This window comes from Perca flavescens, chromosome 23 (assembly GCF_004354835.1).
Source record: "Perca flavescens isolate YP-PL-M2 chromosome 23, PFLA_1.0, whole genome shotgun sequence".
Taxonomy (NCBI): Eukaryota; Metazoa; Chordata; class Actinopteri; order Perciformes; family Percidae; genus Perca; species Perca flavescens.
The window spans coordinates 1,058,285-1,083,376 of record NC_041353.1 but is presented as its reverse complement, the minus strand read 5'-3'; the positions used below and the strand labels follow the sequence as shown (position 1 = coordinate 1,083,376).

Here is a 25,092-nt window from a genome sequence, read left to right as displayed (position 1 = left end):
CATGTAACGTTATCTTACCTGCTGGGTTTTATCCAGTCAGGTGTTTTCATCAGATAAGCTAAAGAACAAGCAAGATCCTCTGCTTATTAGAGTAACGTTACATCTCCGGTAGGAGACACACACGCACACACACACACACACACACACACACACACACACACACACACACACAGGTATGATACACACAGACATCTTAGCCTCAGCTGTGAGACTTACGTATTTTCACAGTCTTATACTTCAACAGTTTAACAATAAACGGAGACTTTCTTCGGTTGAAAAATAATTTAATTTGACGAACATCATATTTGTAATCCATGGCTCAATTCAAACATGATTAAAAAATGATTATCTCTCTCCATTGACTCTTGTTCATATTTTTTCCGAATTAAGGTCCCATGGACCGGAAGTAGAAGGGCGTGACTTCGGCTCTCTATATAAACAGCTTAAAGAACTGTCCATCAGTGGTCTCTTGATGATGAGTAAACGATCCGATATCAGTTCAGAATTTGGGAATATTTCCATTTTTCCTTGCCTATTTTCTTTCCCAAACTGGTTTGAGAAAAATGCTTTTCTGTTTTGCTGGAAATGGATTTGATGTCGTCAGCGGTACCGTAGAAAGAGAACATGTTTAGGTCATTTGGTAAAAAAACTAAATGAATAAATAAAATCTCTCAATTCTGGGGAAAAAGAACACACACACACACACACACACACACACACACACACACACACATACATAAGCACACACACACACACACACACACACACACACACACACACCTGCTCCACCAGGAACACATCGCGCATCACTCCTGGACCAGATCCCGCCGGAGTGTCCAATCCCACCGTAGTTCAACATCACGTCTCCTTAATTCCTCTAATATTTCCTCATTTATGTCATCAACACATCCATGATTCATGGAAATGTGTAAAACACAACAAGCTGGGACTTTTTTAAGACTGAACTGTAAAATGCCTCCTGATCTATCCAAACACCTGAAGCGCATTTTCAGTCATATTTTTCCTTGTAATTATGTATGGTTGCAAAAATGCAAAAATGGGAATTGCTGCATCCCTGTAGATGAGAGAAGCAAAGTGTAGGCCTATATGCGCCCCTAGACTAGCACCACTGACTTTAGACTAGCACCACTGACTTTAGACTAGCACCACTGACTTTAGACTAGCACTACTGACTTTAGACTAGCACCACTGACTTTAGACTAGCACCACTGATTTTAGACTAGCACCACTGATTTTAGACTAGCACCACTGACTTTAGACTAGCACCACTGACTTTAGACTAGCACCACTGACTTTAGACTAGCTCCACTGACTTTAGACTAGTACCACTGACTTTAGACTAGCACCACTGACTTTAGACTAGCACCACTGACTTCAGACTAGCACCACTGACTTTAGACTAGCACCACTGACTTTAGACTAGCACCACTGACTTCAGACTAGCACCACTGACTTTAGACTAGCACCACTGACTTTAGACTAGCACCACTGACTTCAGACTAGCACCACTGACTTTAGACTAGCACCACTGACTTTAGACTAGCACCACTGACTTTAGACTAGCACCACTGACTTCAGACTAGCACCACTGACTTTAGACTAGCACCACTGACTTTAGACTTGCTCCACTGACTTTAGACCAGGTTTTTCCTGGTCAGTGGTGGAATTGTTTCTGAAACTGCAAAATAGCACCAGGGAACGTTTGCGCCTGAACCCGCCTCCTCTTTTTGCTGAACCGCCCCCGGGAGCACAAATACATTCCCTAATTTACTGACGTGTGTCTGTGTAGGGAGAAGTCCACTGTGCATCAGGAATGACACATGCATTGGTGTACAAAGGCAATTGCGCTGAGTGCAACAGAGGGCCCTTAATGTTTGAAATTGAATATGAGACCAGTGGTGTTCAGAGTGCTCACATCATGTTTATTAATCTGTTCAACATCACACAGGACCTAACGCTACTCACTGCACAGGAGTCTGTTAGCATCTGTCTGTTAGCTCGTCACACAAACTGATGGAGGTCAGTGCACAAGTAGACCACAGAGGGAGGGGGGAGTAGATTCAAGTTTAAGTTTTTTAATTTATATAGCACTTCAAAGTAAACAACTTTGCACCAAAGTACTTCACAAAGACTAAAACATATGTAATATGTATACAAGATTGTTTTATGATAGGGAGGGGGAGGGGGTGAGACGTTAGACAATGCAATATGATGGAGGGGGGGAAGGAGGGGGGGGCTGATGGAGGAGAGTGCAGGCCTTACACAGCCTCTCTTATTCATATTGAAGAGGATGGTTTTCTTTACTATCTGTGTCTCCCACACCCTGCGTCCCCAGTCCTCCACAAACAGAGAGGCGTCTCGCCTGCAGCCGTCCGGACCCTGAACACGGAGTAACAAACCCCCCACCCAGTGGTGAAAAGAGTCAGCAAGACAACAACTGGAAGAAGTATTCAGATCCTTTACTGCAGTTAGAGTACTAACACCACAATGTAAACATACTCTGTTACAAGTAATGTAAAAATGTTACGTATCTAAAAGTCTCTAAGTATCATCAGGAAAATGTAGTTAAAGGCCCTATTTTACCGATCTGAGCGGTGTGTTTAGGGCGTGTCCAAATCCACTTTTGCTAGTTTGATGGCGGTAAAAAGGGTCTGAGTGCCGGGCGCCTGGCTCTAAATGGTTGTTCTTAGTGTCTTCATTAATCAGAGGTGTGTTTTGGGCGTAACATGCAATCAACCAATCAGAGATCATCTCCCATTCCCTTTAAAAGCCAGGCGCTTTTGGACCTTGGAGCATTGCTGTTATGATGGAGGATTTGCACCGTAATATTTTTATTTGTAATCTTCTGTGTGTGTGTGTGTGTGTGTGTGTGTGTGTGTGTGTGTGTGTGTGTGTGTGTGTGCTGCTGTGTGTCCCTGTGTGTGTAACAAGCATAGTGTGCGCGCGCTGTGCACGAGCCTAGGAGCATTTGACTAATGATCTGTTAAAATAACAATGAAATGCTGAGTTATTGACTTTAGACCAGGTTTTTGTTGGTCAATGGGGCAATCACTTCCCGCTGCCTCAAGATAGCAATACTCCCAGAATGCACCTGAACACACCTCCCTGTAAGACCAGCACGCCCAGAATGCACCTGAACACACCTCCCTATAAGACCAGCATGCCCAGAATGCACCTGAACACTGAACACACCTCCCTGTAAGACCAACCCGCCCATGGGCCACAGATGTGCGCAGGTGCATTTGCAATTTAAACAACGTGGGTGCTGGACGGGAAACTGACACCTGCGTCGGGCGCTGTGACGAGTGCGAGATAGGACCCGAAGTGTTGCTCCGCAAAGATGGTTGGGGTTGAGCATTTTAGTAACGCTGGGAAAGTGTCCAAAGCTCAATGGCTGATTAAGTATAAGATGCTCACCTTGTAACTCTTTGGATTTTTAGGCTGATTTAAGTGCTGATCTCAGTGAGCTATACCTCACAGACTGCCTGGGTTGACTCAATAACATGACTTTCCTAAACTAATTTAATAATTTAATTTACTCTTTAATACTAAAGTATTAAAAGCAAAGAAAAATCCTCCCATTTTACAAACTGGAAACGATCCAAACAGTTCCCTCTTGGTTGTGTTGCAGTCTATAAAAAATCTAAAATGTAGGCAAAACTAAAATAAAGGCGACATAAAGTTAATAACAAAACAAACACTGCTACTTATTTAGAAACCATGGCTGTTCTACGGGGGGCTGTTCCATGGTTGCCCATAAGATGAGTCTGCTGTAGAGTTTAGATTCTCTGCCCGACACATGGGCCGGATCTATTGCTGAAATGTTCTGTAGAAATAAAGCTGCCTCGTCTACGGCAGAACTCATCGGTGACTCACCAGGATCTGAACGGTAAGGAGTCCCTCTCCGGCGTCTCTGGCGTCGATGGTGAACTCAACGGGCAGACTGGCGGGAACTCCAGACGCATTCAAACCCGGACCGCTGGCTCGGACTTTACTGGCATCGTGGGCCGGTAAGGTCTTGATCTTAAAGGGACTGAGAGGAGACGGTTTGGAGAAAAACCCTCAGTCACAAGGATGCACTTTAAACTGCCCATATTATGAAAAAAATGACTTTTTCTAGGATTTGGGGTGTTTTTGTGTCTCTGGTGCTTCCACACTCATACAAACTTTGAAAAAAATCCATCCATGGTGTTCTGAGTGAGATCTGGTTTCTGAATGTGTCCTGCCTTCAGTCTCCTGGTGAGCTGGTCAAAATCTGCACGGCTTTCTACATCACTAGCCGAAACGAGCTGGCTAACCGCAACGCTAGCATGCTAGCGTTAGCATGCTACCTTGTTCTCAATAGCAAAGCACTGCTACAACACACACTAGTTCACCATGATCTCCAAAAGAACTACTTCCATGTGCACCGTGGTTTAGAAGAAGTCTCCCAGCTGATCCTGCCTTGGAACTGACTGAAGTCGGAGAAACAGCCTTTCTTTTACTGTCTATGGAGCTAGCTGACGATCTGAGCTACTGAGCATGTGCGAGTGCAATCAAAGATAGTACAGAAGAAAAGATGTCTCACTCTGTAACTAAAACAGAGACCTGAACACAGGGTGAAAAGAGGAGCTACAACAATGTGCAGTGTAACAAAAATATGGTGTTTTCTGAAAATTAAACCATGTAAACCTATTCTGGTACAACCTCTAAATACAATTATGAACCTGAAAATGAGAATAATATGGGAGCTTTAACAATTTAACTTCTTGTGGGATTAAGATTACCCTTTAAAATGTGTTATTTGTTTTGGTATTTATGGTTTGTTTATTTCACACTACTTTGTATATTACGTTGATATGTGCCTATATGTATGTTGTTGTCTCTATTGTACAGTATGTGCCTGTATGCACCATCAACCATCTACCTGGCAATAGGATTCTGAGATGTGGACGTTTTGGCTACTGACCTGCGCGGGACTTCCTGGTCGGCATACTTCACGCACACCGTGTACGGACCGTCGCTGGCGGGCGTGTAGTTGGCCGTGTGAGTACAGTCGCCGTTGTCGGTGATGCTGATTGGCTCGGCCACACCTGAAGGGCAACCAAATATGTAATCGGTGTCTTAGTTTAGTTTAGTTTATTAGTTTATAATGTTGTGGACAGTCCCCTTTAATGACCTGTACAGTAAAAGGAGCAACTTTAGCCTCAACAGCTAATTTGCAGCTGTAGTCCCCGGCCAGCTGACAATAGGCATCCTAAAATACGACACTTTCTAGAACAGGCGTCAAGAGCCAGACATGGAGAGTTTACTGACATGCTTTTATTTTGAAAAAGTCAAATATCTTTGACTGTATTGCTGCATTTCTTATAAAGTCTTCTCTCTTACAGTTTGATCGACATAAAGCCCTAAAAATATCTATCTTATCCATTAAACAAAAAAAAAGCGCCAAGAAAGCAACAAAAACATCGAAAAAAAAACAATAGAAATTGTGGAAAAAAAGCGCCAAAAGCGTCGGCTATAGTGACAAAAACTAGGTGGGCCAAAATGTATTGTGAACCTAAATTTAAATGGGGCACCGGAGGGGCACTGCGAGGGGCCGGATTGGGCCCGCGGGCCTCGAGTTTGCCACGTCTAGAACATGTTGATCTCCGTTTGGTGTGAGACTTCTCTCAGGTGTGTGGACGAGGTCTTACCTGTGGGCCCGTACAGCTGGACCTCCAGGGGGGCGACCCCGGCCTTGCTGCTGTCTACGGTGAAGGTCTGGGGGACGTGGGCTCGGACTCCACTTCCCAGACCGGGACCCGAACACTTCACTTTACTGGGATCCAACAGCTCTCGCACCGGAACCCGAAACGGGCTCCCTGCAACACAGACACAGGAGGGGGGAGCTGGACATTAGTGAGACTTAAACATGTACAGAGTCTACAAAATCTTAGTCTGGATCAACGGAGGTACGTTATTTCTCTCTCTTTCTCTGTTTCTGTTCTCAAACTCCGTTCTCTTCGGGAAACAAGAACTGACTCAAAATTCCCAAAAACGTCGAGAAAAGTGTCGAAAAAAGTGTCGAAAAAGAACGGTAAAATGTTGAAATTTTGACCCAGAAAAACTCAAACTTGCAGGTCGATGGGAAGACAAGAGGAGGGTAAAATAGGAGAAGTTTTGGGATGGGTCACCTGGGATAGGAAGGCCTCCGAAGGTGATGTTGACGTCGTACTCTCCGGGAGTGAAGGGGATGTACTCCACGCTGCAGCTGCCATCTTTGTTGTCCTTACAGGACATCTTGGCCTCCGACGGACCCTCGATGGCCAGGCCCAGACCCCCGGTGCCAGCACCTCTGACGAACACAAGAATGAAAGGAAACATTCAGATTAGACTGGTCGGACATGTCATCGAAGCATTCATTCACACTGAGACTTTCTTCACTTGATCAATCAGTCCTTCCAGAAAAAAGCAGAATTTTTTTGTGATTGTTGCGGGGCAAAAATCCTTGATTATGCGGCACGCTTTCTTAAAGAATGCGATGGAATATGCGGGATATTTATGCAATTTTATGCAGGAACTTGCAAAAACTGCAGTTTGATGAAAAAGAGAAAAAAAAGTGATGATGTGATCAATGAATAAAATTAAACTCTGATGAAGAGTCATGTTGTGATGAAGAGTCATGTTATGATGAAGAGCTCTGGTGTGAACTCACCTGGTCTCCACGGTGAAGCGGTTTGGTTTGTTGACCAGTCCCTCCTCCAGACCGGGCCCGTAGGCTCGGACCCGGCTGGGATCACAGCCCTCCGACACCGAGACCCGGAACGGACTCTTCGGCACCGAGACGTCATCAAACAGAACTTCAATCAGATGCAAACCTGCAGACACACACACACACACACACATATACACACAGACAGACACACAGACACACACACACACACACACACACAAAAACAGACAGACAGACAGACAGACACACACACACACACACACATATACACACAGACAGACACACACACACACACACACACATACACACACAGACACACACACACACACACACACACATACACACAGACAGACACACACACACACATACACACACAGACAGATACACACAAACACGCACATACACACACACAAACACAGACAGACAGACACACACACACAGACAAACACATACACACAGACACACACATACACAAAGATACACACAGACACAAACACACATACAGACACACAAACACAGACAGACAGACAGACAGACAGACACACACACACATACACACACACACAGACAGACACAAACACACACATGCATACACACACAGAGACACACACAGTCACAGTGAGTTACTTTAACGTAACATTTAAAATAAGAACGTGTAAACATTCAGGGCTCATGCAGTTATATAAACTATTTTTTAAGCTATCTGATAAAAGAATGCCTAAAAATCTGTTCATCGTTTGGGAAGAACATGATAGTTGTAACATTATATTTTGTAACTTTTTTGTCGCTTTTTTCTACTTTTGGCATTTGTTTTGTGTGGTGTAATCAGTAAATTAAACCCAAAAAGATCTCCCTCTTCTCTTCTTTACAGCCCGGTAGAACATATTGGTTGGTTGTGTGTGTAACAGCAGATAACAGTCATTCCTGAAGCCTCCACTGGGAGTATTTCTGTCCCACAATGCACCGGGGTTCCAACATGTCACACATTACTATCAGCAGGGTTAGGGTCAGCAGACACACTGCAGCTATTAATACCCTCGTTCTATCCATCGCTCCGTTACATTCATCTACACCCCACAAACACTTCCATACCTTCATATATTCATCTACACCCCACAAACACTTCCATACCTTCATATATTCATCTACACCCCACAAACACTTCCATACCTTCATATATTCATCTACACCCCACAAACACTTTCATACCTTCATATATTCATCTACACCCCACAAACACTTTCATACCTTCATATATTCATCTACACCCCACAAACACTTCCATACCTTCATATATCAGCCCAGCTGCTTGGTGTTAACGGAATTTCTTCTTTTGATGTTTTTGTTGCTTATTGTCACTGACTTTTTTACTATTATTAATAATAGTCTTTTGTTAATGCTGCAGTTGTTTTATATACATTATAATGTATTATTTTATATGGCAATATATCAAAGGAAATTAAAGCATTGAATTGTGGGATAAGATGTGGAAATGAAATGATAAGTATTCTTTTGTACGCGGACGATATAGTACTACTGTCTCCATCTGAAGATAATCTGCAGCGCATGCTCGCTTATATTGATGATTGGTGTAATAAATGGAGATTGTTCATCAATAGAAAGAAAACGGAAATAATTCATTTTAGAGAACCTTTAACTACTCGCAGCACTTATGAGTTTAAAATTGGGTCACGCAAGCTGAACTTTGTAGACTCATATAAATATCTAGGTTTTTATATTGATGAACATATGAATTTTAGAAATGGTGTTAAGGTTCTTGCTGATTCAGCACGTAGAGCTTTGGGAGGAATTATTGGTAAAAGCAAGAATCTGAAAGACATAAGTTTTCAAACGTATTCTAAATTGTTTCAAGCCTGTGTGTGCCCTATACTTGATTATATTTTGGGTGTTAGAGGACTTAGGAATATATCTAATTGTGAATTAGTGCAAAATAGTGCTATAAGATATTTTCTGGGTGTGCATAAGTATACCCCTACATTGGCGATAGTGGGAGACATGGGATGGGAATCATGTGAGGCTCGCTGGAAGATATGTATGGCCCTGTTATGGAATCACCTATTAGATATGGACGCAAATAGGTTGACAAGGAAAATATTTCTCTGGGATAAACACATTCTTGGTCTTTGGTCTAACGACATATGCAAATTGTTTTATAATTATGGTTTTGGGGATTTGTTTCTTAATAATGAAACGCTGAATATCGGTTTGTTTAAAGAATCTGTATTTGCTAAAGACAAAAAGCAGTGGGCCGATGATATATGGGCTAAGCCAAAATTGCGTATTTTTGTAATGATAAAACCAGAATATGGCACTAAGAATTATGTTGTATATAATCTGTCAAAAAGGCAAAGATCCTTATGTGCTCAAGTGAGATCTGGTGTTTAGCCTTTGACTATTGAAACAGGACGATATGTTAATGTAGAAGAGGAAAAACGTATCTGTCCTATGTGCTGTTTGAATGATATAGAAAATGAGTTCCATTTTGTTTTCTATTGTCCTTTTTATCGTGAGCAGCGTGATTTTTTGTTTTGTAGGATAAAAGCAGAGATTGATTTGGTAAATATGGATGATGCTCAAAGATTGAGATGGCTGTTCACATATGAAACATATAAATTGGCTAATTATTTAGATAAAGCCTGGGAGAAGAGGAAAAAAGCTCTTTATCGAGTGTAGATGAGAACTAGTTGTTTGTGTGTGGTATGTGTGTACGACGTGTATATACATGTATGTATGTGTATGTCTATATATTTGTATTCATGCATTTGTTCGAAGGATTTGTATATGCAACGGGAAGATGTTTGTTGAATAAGTGAATTTGTGGTGTCTTGTAATCCCATGTGGGATGGGCCAAGATGTTTGGCATGACACAGAAATAAAATATAACTAACTAACTAACTACTACTACTACTACTACTACCACTACTACTATTATTATTAATACTACTACTACCACTACTACTATTATTATTAATACTACTACTACTATTATTATTATTATTATTCTTCACTTTTTTAACCTTATTTCCAACGTTCAATTTCAAAGTTTTAAAACTTTTTCGTTGCATGTCCAGAGGCTCAGTCCTTGCCTCAGCGGCCACGGGTTCGTATCCGGCCTTTGACTCTTGCCTGCATGTTATCCCCTCTTTCTCCCCCCCCCTTCCTGACCTTTCTGCTTTCACACTTGCATCCTTTGGTCCGTTTAAAACTAACCCCGAAAAATAGTCCGTACAAAACGTTGGAAAAATCAACATAAATGTTGAAAAAAAGGGTCAAAAAGTTTAACCCCCCCGGCAAAAACCTGGATAAAAGGGCAATAAACAAGTTTAAAAAAAGTGTCAAAACAAGTTGATAAAACACGGTGAAAAGGTTTTCAAAAATGCGCCAAACTCGTCGGCAAAAAAGTTGGAAAAAGTAACATAAATGTTGAATAAAAAAGGTTCAAAAAGTTGGATAAAAACGGCAAAAATGTCAATAAAAATGTTATAGAAATCACCAAAGAGCTAGCCTAGAAATCTAGACGCACTCTAACGGCAGCAAATTTATTTTGAAGCCAGGGTCAGTCTAGTAACTCTCCGTTGACTTGCGAGCTGGAAAAACCAAACTCTAGTCAGGCCAATCACATCGTGTAGAGTCTGTGGGCGGGGCTTATGGCTGCTGCTGCTGCTGGTGAACAGAGGTCTTCTGGAAGACTCGCAGTTCAAAGAACGGCTCTGAAGTCATTCTTAAAAAAGAGAGTTTTGCCGACCGGATACGGCAAAAGTTGAATCTATCAACTAGCTCCGCTACCTTCTTCGTTGCTCTGATTGGTTGTAGCGCTATCCTATTGGTGCAGAGGGAATTTGAAAGACAACCGTTTATCCCGCCCCTTGGACTGAGCTCCGTCAATGGTGAGTTCCCAGACCCTACATCTGGATATGGGTCTGGCTGGCCAGGCTACCAAACGGCTGAAATCTTGCCATGGCACCAGATTGGTTCGGTCCAATCGGTTCGGATGTCCTACGTTTAATAAAAACCAAAACCTCTGAGTTAACGTTTGAGAAGAGTCTCACCGTCCTCGTACGGCGTGTACTCCACTCGGTAGGTCCCGTCTCCCTTGTCGGTGATGTAGGCGTCCGTGTTGGCGCCCGACGGGTTGGAGATCGGGGCTTTGATGCGCCCGCCGCCGCTCCGGTAGTGCGCCCGGGCGTCCACGGTGAAATGCGTGGTCACTTCCCTCAGGACGCCTGCAGACAGGAAACACACATCAAGACACAGAAGAAGAGAAAACAACCACACAGATAAAAGACAAGAGGCAAGGATGGAAAGACAAGGGAAGGAAGGAATCATGGAATTGTACATTTTAGCTTATGGTTTATTTATTTCATTAGGACAATGCACATTAATCAACATTTCTGTAAATGCACCAGTGTTAGCCAGTCGGCTAATTTACAACCGTAGTCCTAGTTACACAATAGTATTTTTTACTAAATGTATTTTAAATGTTATATTGTTATGTGAATATGTAATTTACTTTCTTTTAGGGACTTTTTACCATCTGTCTAGGGACTGCAGATGAAAAATAGACTAACTCTGGCATAGTAACAGAAATGTTTATTAATATGCACTGTCCCCGTAATAAATAAATATAAAGTAAAGTAAGAATAATTAAGGAAGGTCAGAAAAAGTGACGGATGGAAAGAAGTAAGAAAGAGAGTATGTAAAGGAGGAAGGGAAGGAAAGGGAGAGAAGGAAAGAAGGAGAGAAGGAAGGATGAAAGGAAGGAAGGAGGGAAGGATTCAGTTTCCTGTCCCAGAGAAGAGAAGAAACTAGAAAATATTCACATTTAACAAACTGACGCCACACAAGTTTACCTGTTGTATCATAAAAAATGACTCAAACTGATTGATGGATTAACAGAATAGTTGGAGATTAATTTAATAATTGATTAATCTTTGCAGAACTACATAATATTATGACCTTTTCCCTCAGCGTGCATGTCTCCTGACTGTGTCAGCTGAAAATAACACTGAAAAGGGTTAGGGTACATAAAAGAAAAGCAACAAAACGTGAGAAAACCTGTCAACAAAACGTGTAACTAACATGAACTTCTATTTGCCATGGAGATTATTTTCTGCAACAACCCCAAAAAAATCTCGTTGGCTTTTTGTTTATGGAAATAACTTCGCAGCTCTGATGCCACAGCTGTGCATCTACTGGAGAATAACAAGCAAATAAAAGAGCAAATGTCCTCCTGGGAGTTTATTTACGCTGATAATTGACGGTCGGAAAGTTCACGAGGAAAATTAAACCTTCATCGTTAAAACTGACCCGGCTGCACGTCTGGGAGTTTAAATATTTTAACCCGTCGGCCATGATGCAACTTTAGTTTTTTCTGGGTTAAAAATGTTTGTTTCTGTCAATATTTTTTTTGATGTTTCTTTAAGCTTTTCCCATGTTTTTTTGTCACTTTTCCTGACATTTTTGAAGATTATCCTGACATTTATGTCACTTTTACCGATGTTTTTGTCAATTTTTTTATTTCTCTGCTCTATTATGAATTTGCTTTTACATGCTATAAAATTGAATAAAACACGCACATTGAAAGTAGTGAACTGATATGGAACCATCCACATTATTTTTTTTTAAATTTGGTTGAAAGAAATCAAAATTTCTGATATAGAAACTTTTTGAAAATGGGCTAAAATTTGACCCGAAGAAAACAGGAGAGTTAATTAACTAACATACATGTAAGTATTTCTCCTGTCATAGAAACATTGGGCTGTGCAATTAATCAAACTGTAATGGCGATTTAGATTTTGGCTTCTAACAATCACATAAAAATGTAATCGAGAAAAACGAGGATTTTGCACATTACGTTTTGCAGTAAACTCTTATTTTAAACTCTTGTGTTCTGAATGAAAAGAAAGAAAAGTTCAACGGGAAAAGTATAATGGGTAGTTTCACAGTTCACCGTGTTTTCACTGTTGATTTGTTTTACCGTTTTTAAAATAACAGAAAAAAAGTTAAATAATCGTGATTCCAATATTGACCAAAATTATGATAGTGATTATTTTTCCCCATAATCGAGCAGCCCTACAGAATCCACACCGAGAGCATGTTAACAACCGCTACGCAAACGTTAGCCGCTAAGTTTTTCTTTAGCTGCAATCTACCAGCTAAGATAACGTTACCCTGTGTCTTTAGCTGCAATCTACCAGCCGCTAAGCTAAAATTACTCTGTGTCTTTAGCTGCAATCTACCAGCCGCTAAGCTAACGTTACCCTGTGTCTTTAGCTGCAATCCACCAGCCGCTAAGCTAACGTTACCCTGTGTCTTTAGCTGCAATCTACCAGCCGTAAGCTAACGTTACCCTGTGTCTTTAGCTGCAATCTACCAGCTGTAAGATAACATTAACCTGTGTCTTTATCTGTAATCTACCAGCCGCTAAAATAACGTTACCCTGTGTCTTTTGTTTTAATATTCGAACCCCCGTTGTTGGGTAAAACATTCTTCTCCAGACTCACCTCGGGGCTCCACTCCCGGCCCGTGGACCTTGACCCCGCTGGTGTCCACCGCCGGCTCCACCGTCAGCCGGATGGGGAACTTTGGCACGGCGTGTCCTCCGTACTTGATGGTGATGGTGTACATGCCGTGGCACTGCGGGATGTAGGTGATGGCGTACGTCCCGTCACCGTTGTTCTGCACGTGAACTTCAGCTCTGGCTCCCGAGTCGGAGACGATCTCAATGGTGAGCTCCGCCTCGCCGGCTTTGGAGCAGTCCACCGTGAAGGATCCGTCTTCGTTGACCTTCCCCCGCTCCAGGCCCGGCCCGCTCGCCGTCACCTTGCCGGGGTCGAACGCCGACTGGACCACGGCCTTGAAGGGCGAGCCGGGGATGTGCTGCTCTGCAAACAGGATGTTGATGGCGTACTCGCCGGGCTCGGTGGGCAGGTAGGACACGGAGCAAGACCCGTCCCCGTTGTCCTGGCATTCGATCTTGGCCTCGCAGGGTCCCTCCACCGTCAGGCCCAGACCGCCGGTACCGGCACCCTTTGTGTCGATGGCGAAGGGCGCCGGTTTACCCACAACACCCCCCTGAAGGCCCGGACCGTAGGCTCGGACCTGGACGGGAAACGAGACACAGGGACAAATATTAGAAGAAGCTTTCAGGAAAATGTCTTTAAAGGTGTAGTAGGTAGGATTGTGTATAAAGTATGTGTATTAAAGGTGCTGTAGGTAGGATTGTGAAGATCCAGGACTTAGCCAAAACATTTGAACATCGACAACTTCTCAGTCCCTCCCCCCTTTATGCTTAAGCCCAAAACAGTCTCCTAAGCCCCTCCCCCCCCAAGAGAGAATGAATGTGTATGAGCAGTGATTGACATGCAGTTAGACACCCCCCCGGCCCTGATTGGTGCATCTGAACAGGGAGCTGTGGATTTTTGCAAATCACACTCCAGGCTGTAGGTTTAATTTAAAATGACCTGCTTCATGTAGTTCTACTGGGACATAGGGTCAGTTTCAGCAGATATGACAGAAAGGTAGTTTTAGAAGGCTTACATACTGCACCTTTAACCGTTTGAACTCTGCGATAGAAATACATTAGTATTTCTGCTTATTGTGATGTCATTTCCTGGAGTTTTTCAAATGCTTCATATCTCTAAAATCAGAACAACCTAAACTAAAAGATTATGTAAGTCAATAAACCATAATAATTAATAAAAGTATAAAAATGTTGTCGTTGATAAAAAATAAATAAAAGAAATTGAAAAATCGGACGTGTTTTCGCCGGGACTTACGGGAGGATACTCACTAGTTATCAGCCTATTTAAAGCGTTGCGTTACGTAATGTGATGACATCATCACGAGCGTAGGGCGTAAGGACGTGAAACACAGAAGCCTTAGCTTACTGCTGCAAAAATAATTAACTCTATAGCTGTTATGGTTTTTATTTTAGATCCCTTTAAACAGGATGATGTAAGCCAGTCATTCCCAAACTGTGGACCACTTGTGGTCCGTGAGGGTACTGCAGGTGGTCAGTGGAAAAGCAAAATAAAATATAAAGGTTTTTTAACCTTCATTTTACCAGGAAATTCCCATAAAAATAAGAATATGTATATTGATATACAATTTAAATTACTGTATAGATTTAAAGGCATAGTATGCAACTGTTCCAGCTTTTTGACTCATCGTTGTCTCATTGGAACTACAGCTCGCGAGCTGATTATATATCTGATTATAACCTGACTATGCCCTCAGGTGCTTGAGTAAATAAATAAATAAAATATGTGTCAGCCGTTGTGTGCAGTAAACTTTCTTTTAACAAGCCTGTTGTACTGATGCTATGACCAGTTCTAGTTTTAGTGTTAGTAGGCCTATTACGAGGTGCTGATTAATTCAGGTAGGACTGTCTGTAGACATATTTTATTATTTGGATTATGAGGTGGTCCGCGAAAATTCTTGATTACAAATAGTGGTCCACACACACAGAAAGTTTGAAACCCTGATGTAAGCAACACGTTCACTCACCTTTGAAGGGTCGGGGGGCATGACGGCCTCCACCGTGAACGGACTTCCTGGGATGGGGTTCCCGTCGTAGCTGACGTCCACTCTGTACTGGCCTTCCTCGGGGGGAATGTACTTCACTGTGTGCGCCTCATTGGCTGTGCCCGACTCCAGCTTGCAGGGGATTGGTCTGCGTGACGGCGAGGTGATCTTGACGTCCAGTTTGCCCTGACCTCCAGCCTCGCGGGTACACACGCTGAACTCCTCGTCCTTCCCAACGTCCACCTCTTCGATTCGCACACAAACACAATCAGGATGTTTAGTTATGCTGAGTCATAGGGTGGCTGAGACGCTACAACACAAATACAAAAACTACAACACAAATACAAACACTACAACACAAATACAAAAACTACAACACAAATACTAACACTACAACACAAATACTAACACTACAACACAAATACTAACACTACAACACAAATACAAACACTACAACACAAATACTAAAACTACAACACAAATACTAACACTACAACACAAATACAAACACTACAACACAAATACTAAAACTACAACACAAATACTAACACTACAACACAAATACAAACACTACAACACAAATACTAAAACTACAACACAAATAAAAACACTACAACACAAATACAAACACTACAACACAAATACAAACACTACAACACAAATACTAACACTACAACACAAATACAAAAACTACAACACAAATACTAACACTACAACACAAATACAAAAACTACAACACAAATACAAACACTACAACACAAATACAAACACTACAACACAAATAAGCTTGTCTTTAGCTGCAATCTACCAGCCTCTATGCTAACGTTACCCTGTGTCTTTAGCTAAAATCTACCAGCCACTGAGCTAACATTACCACACATACTAAAGCTACAACACAAATACAAACATTATAACACAAATATTTGAATTAACTAAAATGTTTTCGTATAAGTAAGTATTTCTCCTGTCACAGAAACCACAGAGAGCATGTTAACAACCGCTACGCAAATGTTAGCCGCTAAGCTTGCCTTTAGCTGCAATCCACCAGCCACTAAGCTAACGTTACCCTGTGTCTTTAGCTGCAATCCACCAGCCACTAAGCTAACGTTACCCTGTGTCTTTAGCTGCAATCTACCAGCCGCTATGCTAACGTTACCACACATACAAACGCTACAACACAAATACAAAAGCTAGCTACAAAAGTTTTTCTACTTTCCCCTAAGTACAATTTTACTGGCCCCTAACAAACTGTTTGTCAGGACATTTGTTGGTCTGAACTCAACCTGAACTTGACTTCCTGTTTGATAAAGGTTTCCTCATTTCCTGCTGCTTCCATCGCTGCGGACGCAGACTTACTCACTGTTGTTCAAACCCTGAACTTTGACCTTGTTGAGGTCCAGTGGGGGGGCCACACTGATGTTGAAGGGGCTCTTAGGGATGGGGTCCCCGCCGTGACACACAGTGACGGACATGTTCCCCTGAAAGAGAGACACCACATATAGTTAGCACCATAAAGCTGCAACTACGATTACTTTGATCTCTTAACGTGTTGAGAAGAATGACCAAAAAACACTGAAAAAGTGTCAAAAAAAGCATCAACAATTTAGGAAATAAAAATGCTAAAAATTAGTGACAGAAATGTTAGTTTTTTTCAATTGCTAACACACTAAAATGACATTGTACATAGTACAATTATTTAAACTGACACACAGAGAGCAAAAACTCTTCTGAAGTCTCCAAAAGTCTAAACACATTTTCTGCTTTATACACATTTTGCATTTCAAAATGGCAATTTTTAAATGCACTTAACACGGTTCTCTGCATAAAACACAACAATCTGACATAAAGTCACATTTGCACTGACTTGTTTGGTGAAAAATAAAAAATGTAATGTTTCAACAGCATGTGTGTTTATCTGCAAATATTTCTGTGCATGTGAACAATCTGAAGAATTTTATACAATTTCAACTATTTTAGTATTATGGCAAAGCACACTAAAGATGAGAGGGCTTTTCATTATGCCCAACAGTGTGTAATTGGTTAGACAAACATCTGGTAATATGAATGAAGTGTGTGTGTGTTTGTGTGTGTAATAAGTGTGCAATTTAGTGCAAAAGTTTGATTTTGATAATGCTATATGTAGTATTGGTTGCAGTGCTTAATTTTGCAGGATATATGAGGTATTTTGCAGTTTGGGTGTGCGGTTTTGTGAATTGTGTTGAGTATTTTGATAAAACTAGCCTAGTTTGCAAAAATGTGTTTTAGCAATTGGAAAAAACTTCAAAAATACATTTTAAATAAAAAAAAAAAAAAAACTAACGGCAAAAGATTTTTTATAAAAAGTGCCACAAATGTCAAAAGAAAAGCGACAGAAATGATGAAAAAAAAAAAAAACACAAAATAATAACAAAACAGCTACAAAAAAAAACAACAGGAAAACGTTTTAAAAAAGTGTCAAAATGTAGAAAAAAAACAATAAATATGCCCGAAAAACCGTTTGATTAATGGATGAATGTTTGCAGCTCGTTCTAAACGCTGTGAGTCAGAGAGTTGTCTCGCCTGCTGCAGGGCGGTGTAGCGGACGGTGTACGAGTAGTTGTGGTTGTCGATGATTTCGAAGTCTCGGACGGCTTCGCCTTTCGCCGCGCCGGTGAAATGGACCTCCGGTTTGGCTTTGCCGGCTCCCTTCGTGTAGATGGTGAAGTGAGTCGGTTTGCCCACTTCAACTCCTGCAGACAGAAAACAGAAATACCAATAATCTGGAGCTGTTTATACAGCTGTAGTGCCACGTTCCCCCTCTCATTCCCCCTGCTCTGGCGTTTACCCCTCTCATTCCCCCTGCTCTGGTATTCCCCCCTCTCATTCCCCCTGCTCTGGCTTTTACCCCTCTCATTCCCCCTGCTCTGGCTTTTACCCCTCTCATTCCCCCTGCTCTGGTGTTTACCCCTCTCATTCCCCCTTCTCTGGCGTTTACCCCTCTCATTCCCCCTTCTCTGGTGTTTACCCCTCTCATTCCCCCTTCTCTGGTGTTTACCCCTCTCATTCGCCCTGCTCTGGTGTTTCCCCCTCTCATTCCCCCTACTGTAACGTAGCGCTGGAGAAGTAGCCTAAATACTTTAACAACTGGCAATCATTAAGTTATTCAAAAGCACAAATTACTACATTTATTTCCAGAGCAGAAGCCAGTACATTTCGTCACACAAATAAAGACGTTTACGAGCTCTAATGAAGTAACTCTGGAGCACTAATTACTACATTTCTGTGGTTTTTAGTCATTTGACAGCAAGAATAGCTCACTTGTAAACACATTACTATAAGTAATTCCAGAGCACAGTGTTTTCCAATCTGGACTCTCTGTCTCCATGTGTGTGTGTCTGAGTGTGATGGAACAACAATCTCTGAAACTGGTCCAGTATTAAACCAGAACCGAGCTGTAATGTAACCCTACAGGACTAATGTTCAGCAGCAGTTAGAGTCCACTACAAGTTCTGTTGTTGCTGCTGATAGACTCACATTATTATTCTAAGTGTCTGACAACATTATGGGATGGATCCCTACAGAGATAGAGCTTTTAGTTAAAGAGTAAGATCCTTTTAGTTTAACATGAAACGGCCCCAAAATCCCCATCACCAAACTCCACCAGACTCCATGTAAATAATCAGGACTTTTATCATCGTAAAACACACTTCATTCAAAGTGGACAGAAACTAAATAAAACGACCAAAAGCCGTCTTGGTTCATCTTTCCACTGTTCCAACAATCACCACTCTGGTTTGGTTGAAATAAACCCTTAATTCATCCATTTACATGTGGAGATATGCTGGCTCTATACACGCTAAAAGTCCTGATTATTTACTTGGAGTCTGGTGGAGATATGCTGGCTCTATACACGCTAAAAGTCCTGATTATTTACATGGAGTCTGGTGGAGATATGCTGGCTCTATACACGCTAAAAGTCCTGATTATTTACATGGAGTCTGGTGGAGATATGCTGGCTCTATACACGCTAAAAGTCCTGATTATTTACATGGAGTCTGGTGGAGATATGCTGGCTCTATACACGCTAAAAGTCCTGATTATTTACATGGAGTCTGGTGGAGATATGCTGGCTCTATACACGCTAAAAGTCCTGATTATTTACATGGAGTCTGGTGGGTTTGGTGATGGGGATTTAGGGGCTGTTATAGCCTTGTCGCTCAATACTGGCGCATATCAAAGATTTTTCTTCACATTAGTCACTTAGACACAAAAACATGAGAAAACAGGGACCAGGTTTAAAAATACTGAAGTTACTCTTTAATTTGTGTGCACACATAAAGTAGTTTGTCCTGTGCAGAACAGGAAGATAATCTGAAATCACTTACCTGTCTTGCTGAGTCCAGGTCCCTCTGCACGGACTTTAGCTGCATCATGGGAAGGATCCACCTTTATTCTGAAGGGGCTGATGGGAATTTCCTGTTGTGACATTAAAGATAATAGTTTTATTAACGTCTCGTGACCCCTGAGATCTAAATTATTATGGAGGAACTGTTGAGCTGTTTGACAGAAGGTTTCCAAACTCACCTGATCTGCAAACAGCACCATGATGGTGTACTGCCCGGCTCCCGGAGGCGTGTACTTCACCGTGAACGTGTCGTTGTCGTTCTTGATGATGTCAAAGTCGATGTCTGCCTCCGCCGGACCGACCACGCCCGGCGCACACTTGATCCCGATGCTGACGTCACCTGCAGGCAACATGAACGTCGTCATAAACTCGATTCAGATCACAATACATCTATTACCCTACATTCTTACATATTGGACACAAATGTAGTTTCTGCAATGATGAACCGGAATCTGTAACACATTTACATTTGACCTGTAAACGAGCTGGCTGCCAATATTCAACTGTAATAAAGTTGAGACAGATTCTACTTTTTGGAGAAACGCAACCCGACTTTAGCAGCTTTGAGAGCGATTTGAAAACGAAATATAACCAACCAGTCCTCCAAACCCTCTGAGGATATGGGTGGTTTGCCATGCTGCCATTCAAGTCAAGGCTTGAGAATTCACCATTCGTGTCACGGCTCCGCTAAAGATACGCGCCATGTCTATTTTGCATGTCGCAGGCCATTCAGATAGCCCCCCCCCCCCAAGAACATGATGTATGGTGTGTCCAACCCTGTCCAGCCTCGCTGCAGTCCACAGTGAAGTATGTCGGCTCGTTGGCCTTCAGTCCTGTCTTCTCCACACCTGGACCGTAAACCTTCACGTTCTCTGGATGGCTGCCCTCTCCGATCAGCACCTGGAGCACATCATTCACACGGAATAACGTTTAGGAGTACAGCCATCATTCACACGGAATAACGTTTAGGAGTACAGCCATCATTCATACCGAATAACGTTTAGGAGTACTGTGGGAATAATGTCCAAAATGAGGCCCTAAACCAGTCCAATCTGACTCCAGTAAACTAATTCCCGCGCCTTCTTTATATCGGATTTAAGTTTACCAGAACATAAGGATCAATATGAGATGAAGTGTTCAGCTGAGCAAAGATTACTGAGTCCAGCATTAGAGTTACAACACAGTCTAAGTTTCCATAGCAAAAGACATGAAGTCAGAGCTGGTCCACCAGGATCTCGGTTCGAATGAGCTCCGATCTAGTGTCGCCCTTAAGCTTATATCCTCCCCTCACAAGGGGGTGTTTCTAGGCAGAAACTGTCCATGTGTCTGTGTGTGTGTGTGTGTGTGTGTGTCTGTGTGTGTGTGTGTGTCTGTGTGTGTGTGTGTGTGTCTCTGTGTGTGTTTTGTGTGTCTCTGTGTGTGTGTGTGTGTGTGTGTGTGTGTGTGTGTGTGTGTGTGTGTGTGTGTGTATGTGTGGGTGTATATCTGTGTGTGTATGTGTGTGTCTCTGTGTGTGTGTTTGTGTGTCTCTGTGTGTGTGTGTGTGTGTGTGTGTGTTGGGTCTTTACCCTGAAGGGGCTGTTGGGAACATTGACCTCCCCCCAGGTGATGATGATGGTGTGTTTGACAGGTTTGGTGGGAATGTAAACGCAGAAGAAGGTGCTGTCTCCGTTATCAGTGATCTGGATGTCGATGGGGAAACCCTCGGCATCCTGAAAGCATAAACACACATTTCACTTATCTCCAACTAGTCTGGATCCACGGGAGTACATGTCAGGCATAAACCTTCCTCTCTTGGTGTGTTCTCAAACTCCGCACTGGAGTGTTTGAAAAGATGTTGATGTTGCCTCCAGATGTTTGCATAAAGTGACCCACACACACACACACACACACACAGACACACACAGACACACACAGACACACACACACACACACACACACACACACACACACACACACACACACACACATATTTTGAGACAAAAGTCTGCGTTGCTGCGTCTTAGCGCCGCCCAAGATGATTGTGATTTGTTTAGATATTTCCTAACAACCCACAGATTCTGAATACATCTGGCGAAACAAAAAAGCGACAAAAAGGAAAAGAAAAGGCGACAAAAAGGTGATGAAACAAAAAAAACTATAAAAAGAGAAAGAAAATGCGCCAACATAACAGCATCATAGAAAGCTTTATGACTGAATCTGTGAGTGTTTACCTGAGCGTAGAGCTTCAGCTCTCCTCTGCCGGCTCCATCCGTGTCGATGGTGAAGTCTGCAGGTTTGTTGACGATGCAGCCGAGCGGCTCCAGACCGGGACCGTAACACTTAACCTGGAGAGGAATATAAAATATAAAACATTCAACATTCAACATGATTAACAACAAAACATTTTGAGCCATCCAACAGCTGCTCAATGGCTACAGAAAGTAAAGCATGTCTGCACAATGGAGTATATGACAGCCCAGCTGCAGCTATGAATGGATATTGAATAGAGACAGCAGTAGAGAGTAGTATGTAGAGAGACAGCAGTAGAGAGTAGTATGTAGAGAGACAGCAGTAGAGAGTAGTATGTAGAGAGACAGCAGTAGAGAGTAGTATGTAGAGAGACAGCAGTAGAGAGTAGAATGTAGAGAGACAGCAGTAGAGAGTAGTATGTAGAGAGACAGCAGTAGAGAGTAGTATGTAGAGAGACAGCAGTAGAGAGTAGTATGTAGAGAGACAGCAGAGAGTAGTATGTAGAGAGACAGCAGTAGAGAGTAGTATGAAGAGAGACAGCAGTAGAGAGTAGTATGTAGAGACAGCAGTAGAGAGTAGTATGTAGAGACAGCAGTAGAGAGTAGTATGTAGAGAGACAGCAGTAGAGAGTAGTATGTAGAGACAGCAGTAGAGAGTAGTATGTAGAGACAGCAGTAGAGAGTAGTATGTAGAGAGACAACAGTAGAGAGTAGTATGTAGAGAGACAGCAGTAGAGAGTAGTATGTAAAAAGAGACAACAGTAGAGAGTAGTATGTAGAGAGACAGCAGTAGAGAGTAGTATGTAGAGAGACAGCAGTAGAGAGTAGTATTTAGAGAGACAACAGTAGAGAGTAGTATGTAGAGAGACAGCAGTAGAGAATAGTATGTAGAGAGACAGCAGTAGAGAGTAGTATGTAGAAAGAGACAGCAGTAGAGAGTAGTATGTAGAGAGACAGCAGTAGAGAGTAGTATGTAGAGACAGCAGTATAGAGTAGTATGTAGAGAGACAGCAGTAGAGAGTAGTATGTAGAGACAGCAGTATAGAGTAGTATGTAGAGAGACAGCAGTAGAGAGTAGTATGTAGAGAGACAGCAGTAGAGAGTAGTATGTAGAAAGAGACAACAGTAGAGAGTAGTATGTAGAGAGACAGCAGTAGAGAATAGTATGTAGAGAGACAGCAGTAGAGAGTAGTATGTAGAGAGACAGCAGTAGAGAGTAGTATTTAGAGAGACAGCAGTAGAGAGTAGTATGTAGAGAGACAGCAGTAGAGAGTAGTATGTAGGGAGACAGCAGTAGAGAGTAGCATGTAGAGAGACAGCAGTAGAGAGTAGTATGTAGGGAGACAGCAGTAGAGAGTAGTATGTAGAGAGACAGCAGTAGAGAGTAGTATGTAGAGAGACAGCAGTAGAGAGTAGTATGTAGAGAGACAGCAGTAGAGAGTAGTATGAAGAGAGACAGCAGTAGAGAGTAGTATGTAGAGAGACAGCAGTAGAGAGTAGTATGTAGAGAGACAGCAGTAGAGAGTAGTATGTAGAGAGACAGCAGTAGAGAGTAGTATGTAGAGAGACAGCAGTAGAGAGTAGTTCTCACGTTTTCTGGGAAGACGTCGTTGGCAGCAGGGAGGATGTGAGCCATGAAGGGACTGTCCTTAATGTCTTCGTCGTCACAGATGACGTGCACGGCGTAGTCGCCCGGTTCGGTCGGCCAGTATCGGACATCACACGACCCGTCTCCTTTATCGTCACACTCGATCTTGGCCTGAGACGGACCCTCGATGGAGAAACCTGCAGACCGTCAGTGACATACCTTAATACACCTTTCACAGACAAAGTCACAAAGTGCTTCACAAGAGAAACATGGATTAGAGCCCCTGACACATCAACCCGACGGCCGACTGTCGGGAGGAAAGGCAGTCGGACTGATCAGTCTCCTCCCGAGTTGTAGAGTTTAGATTCTCTGGCCCAGTCCGAACCGGACCCGATATTTTATAATCATGACTTTATTATCGTTTTTTCCGGACTATAAATCGCTCCGGACTATATGTCGCATCAGTCAAAAAATGAGTCATGAAGAGGAAAAAAACATATATAAGTCGCACCGGACTATAAATCGCATTTATTTAGTATTTTTATTTTTTTTTTTCATCTGTCAACTATACAATAGCACACAGAACAACCACGATACCAGGGCGTGGAGCATGAAGGTATTAAAAGGCGTGGAGACCTAACTGCACCGTTAACGAGCCCCTCCCGACTCGTTCCTCCACCTCTGGCCATCTAGCTTTCAGCCCGCGATTAACCGATTAGCCGATTAGCTTTCTTTGTTTTCTTCATTGCAGTAAGAGTCACCTTTTCTCCAGTCTCCCTCATAAGTTTCTCCCTCATTTCAAACTCTCTTTCTGCTGCTCGATTACCGTTTTCGGGGCTGCATATTTTACTACCTGCAGTTTGTCTCTTTTCTTTCTCAGTTGTCTTTAGGAGGAGCGTTCTAGTTGTCACAAGCCTAGAGCGCCCTCTAGTGGCTGTAGACGGTAATGTTTTCAGTATGAATTAACATGTAAAAACATGTTAAATTTTGATATATAAGTCGCACCTTACTATAAGTTGCAGGACCAGCCAAATTAGGAAAAAAACTGCGACTTATAGTCCGGAAAATACGGTAGCCCTTATTCGGTGGGGAGAAAGCTATATGCCTCTCCAGCTTCTCCTGTAGCTCTGGGTACATGTCCTGCACTGACTTGAGTGGGAGGTAAACTGGGCTACACCGTGTGTCCCTGTTATGGAGCACTGTTGTCGGCCAGTGTGTCAGCATGCAGACCGTGGAGAAGGACAGGATTAATTAGGTGATGGAGACCAGAAAGTCTCCTGTATGGTTCCAGGGCTTTGGTTATGTTGCTGCCTTGATGTGTATCCCACACTATTCAGCTGAGGGAGATATAGGTCGAGGTTTTATTTACGTTTCTTCATTCGGATGCATTTGTGATCCATTTTATTCTGAATAAACTAACAGCAGTTTACATGCTTCGTTCTTGTTGCATTACCGGTATTTATTAAAATAATTCTAAACAGATTTCTGTAGTTCAAACAACTCTAAATTGTAGTTGATAACGTCATTTATGACGGCCCATGGATTAAAACATTGTCGGGTTTAAATCGGGCTCATATTTACAGGTAATGTGTCGGGCCGGGCTCGGACGCAACGTGCACGGGCTCCG

The 25,092-nt window shown here is 42.4% G+C and overlaps 2 protein-coding genes across 2 annotated transcripts in view; one reads left to right on the top strand and one right to left on the bottom strand.

The window, feature by feature from the left end:
* Positions 1-25,092, top strand: part of LOC114550445 (NLR family CARD domain-containing protein 3-like) — a 689,968-nt gene that overhangs the window by 426,129 nt on the left and 238,747 nt on the right. The window lies entirely within an intron of this gene.
* The window catches only part of LOC114550004 (filamin-C), a 69,221-nt gene that overhangs the window by 1,625 nt on the left and 42,504 nt on the right, over positions 1-25,092 (bottom strand). Inside the window, exons 14-30 of the mRNA XM_028570422.1 lie at positions 23,469-23,662; positions 21,860-21,973; positions 21,215-21,358; positions 20,423-20,546; positions 19,826-19,986; positions 19,627-19,717; positions 17,822-17,991; positions 16,623-16,740; positions 15,245-15,507; positions 13,240-13,837; positions 10,786-10,959; positions 6,698-6,860; positions 6,177-6,337; positions 5,697-5,864; positions 4,970-5,093; positions 3,898-4,054; positions 2,284-2,400 (exon numbers count right to left, since the gene is read on the bottom strand). Coding sequence (XP_028426223.1) covers positions 2,284-2,400; positions 3,898-4,054; positions 4,970-5,093; positions 5,697-5,864; positions 6,177-6,337; positions 6,698-6,860; positions 10,786-10,959; positions 13,240-13,837; positions 15,245-15,507; positions 16,623-16,740; positions 17,822-17,991; positions 19,627-19,717; positions 19,826-19,986; positions 20,423-20,546; positions 21,215-21,358; positions 21,860-21,973; positions 23,469-23,662 — 3,041 coding nt within the window. The remainder of the gene's footprint in view (positions 1-2,283; positions 2,401-3,897; positions 4,055-4,969; positions 5,094-5,696; positions 5,865-6,176; positions 6,338-6,697; positions 6,861-10,785; positions 10,960-13,239; positions 13,838-15,244; positions 15,508-16,622; positions 16,741-17,821; positions 17,992-19,626; positions 19,718-19,825; positions 19,987-20,422; positions 20,547-21,214; positions 21,359-21,859; positions 21,974-23,468; positions 23,663-25,092) is intronic.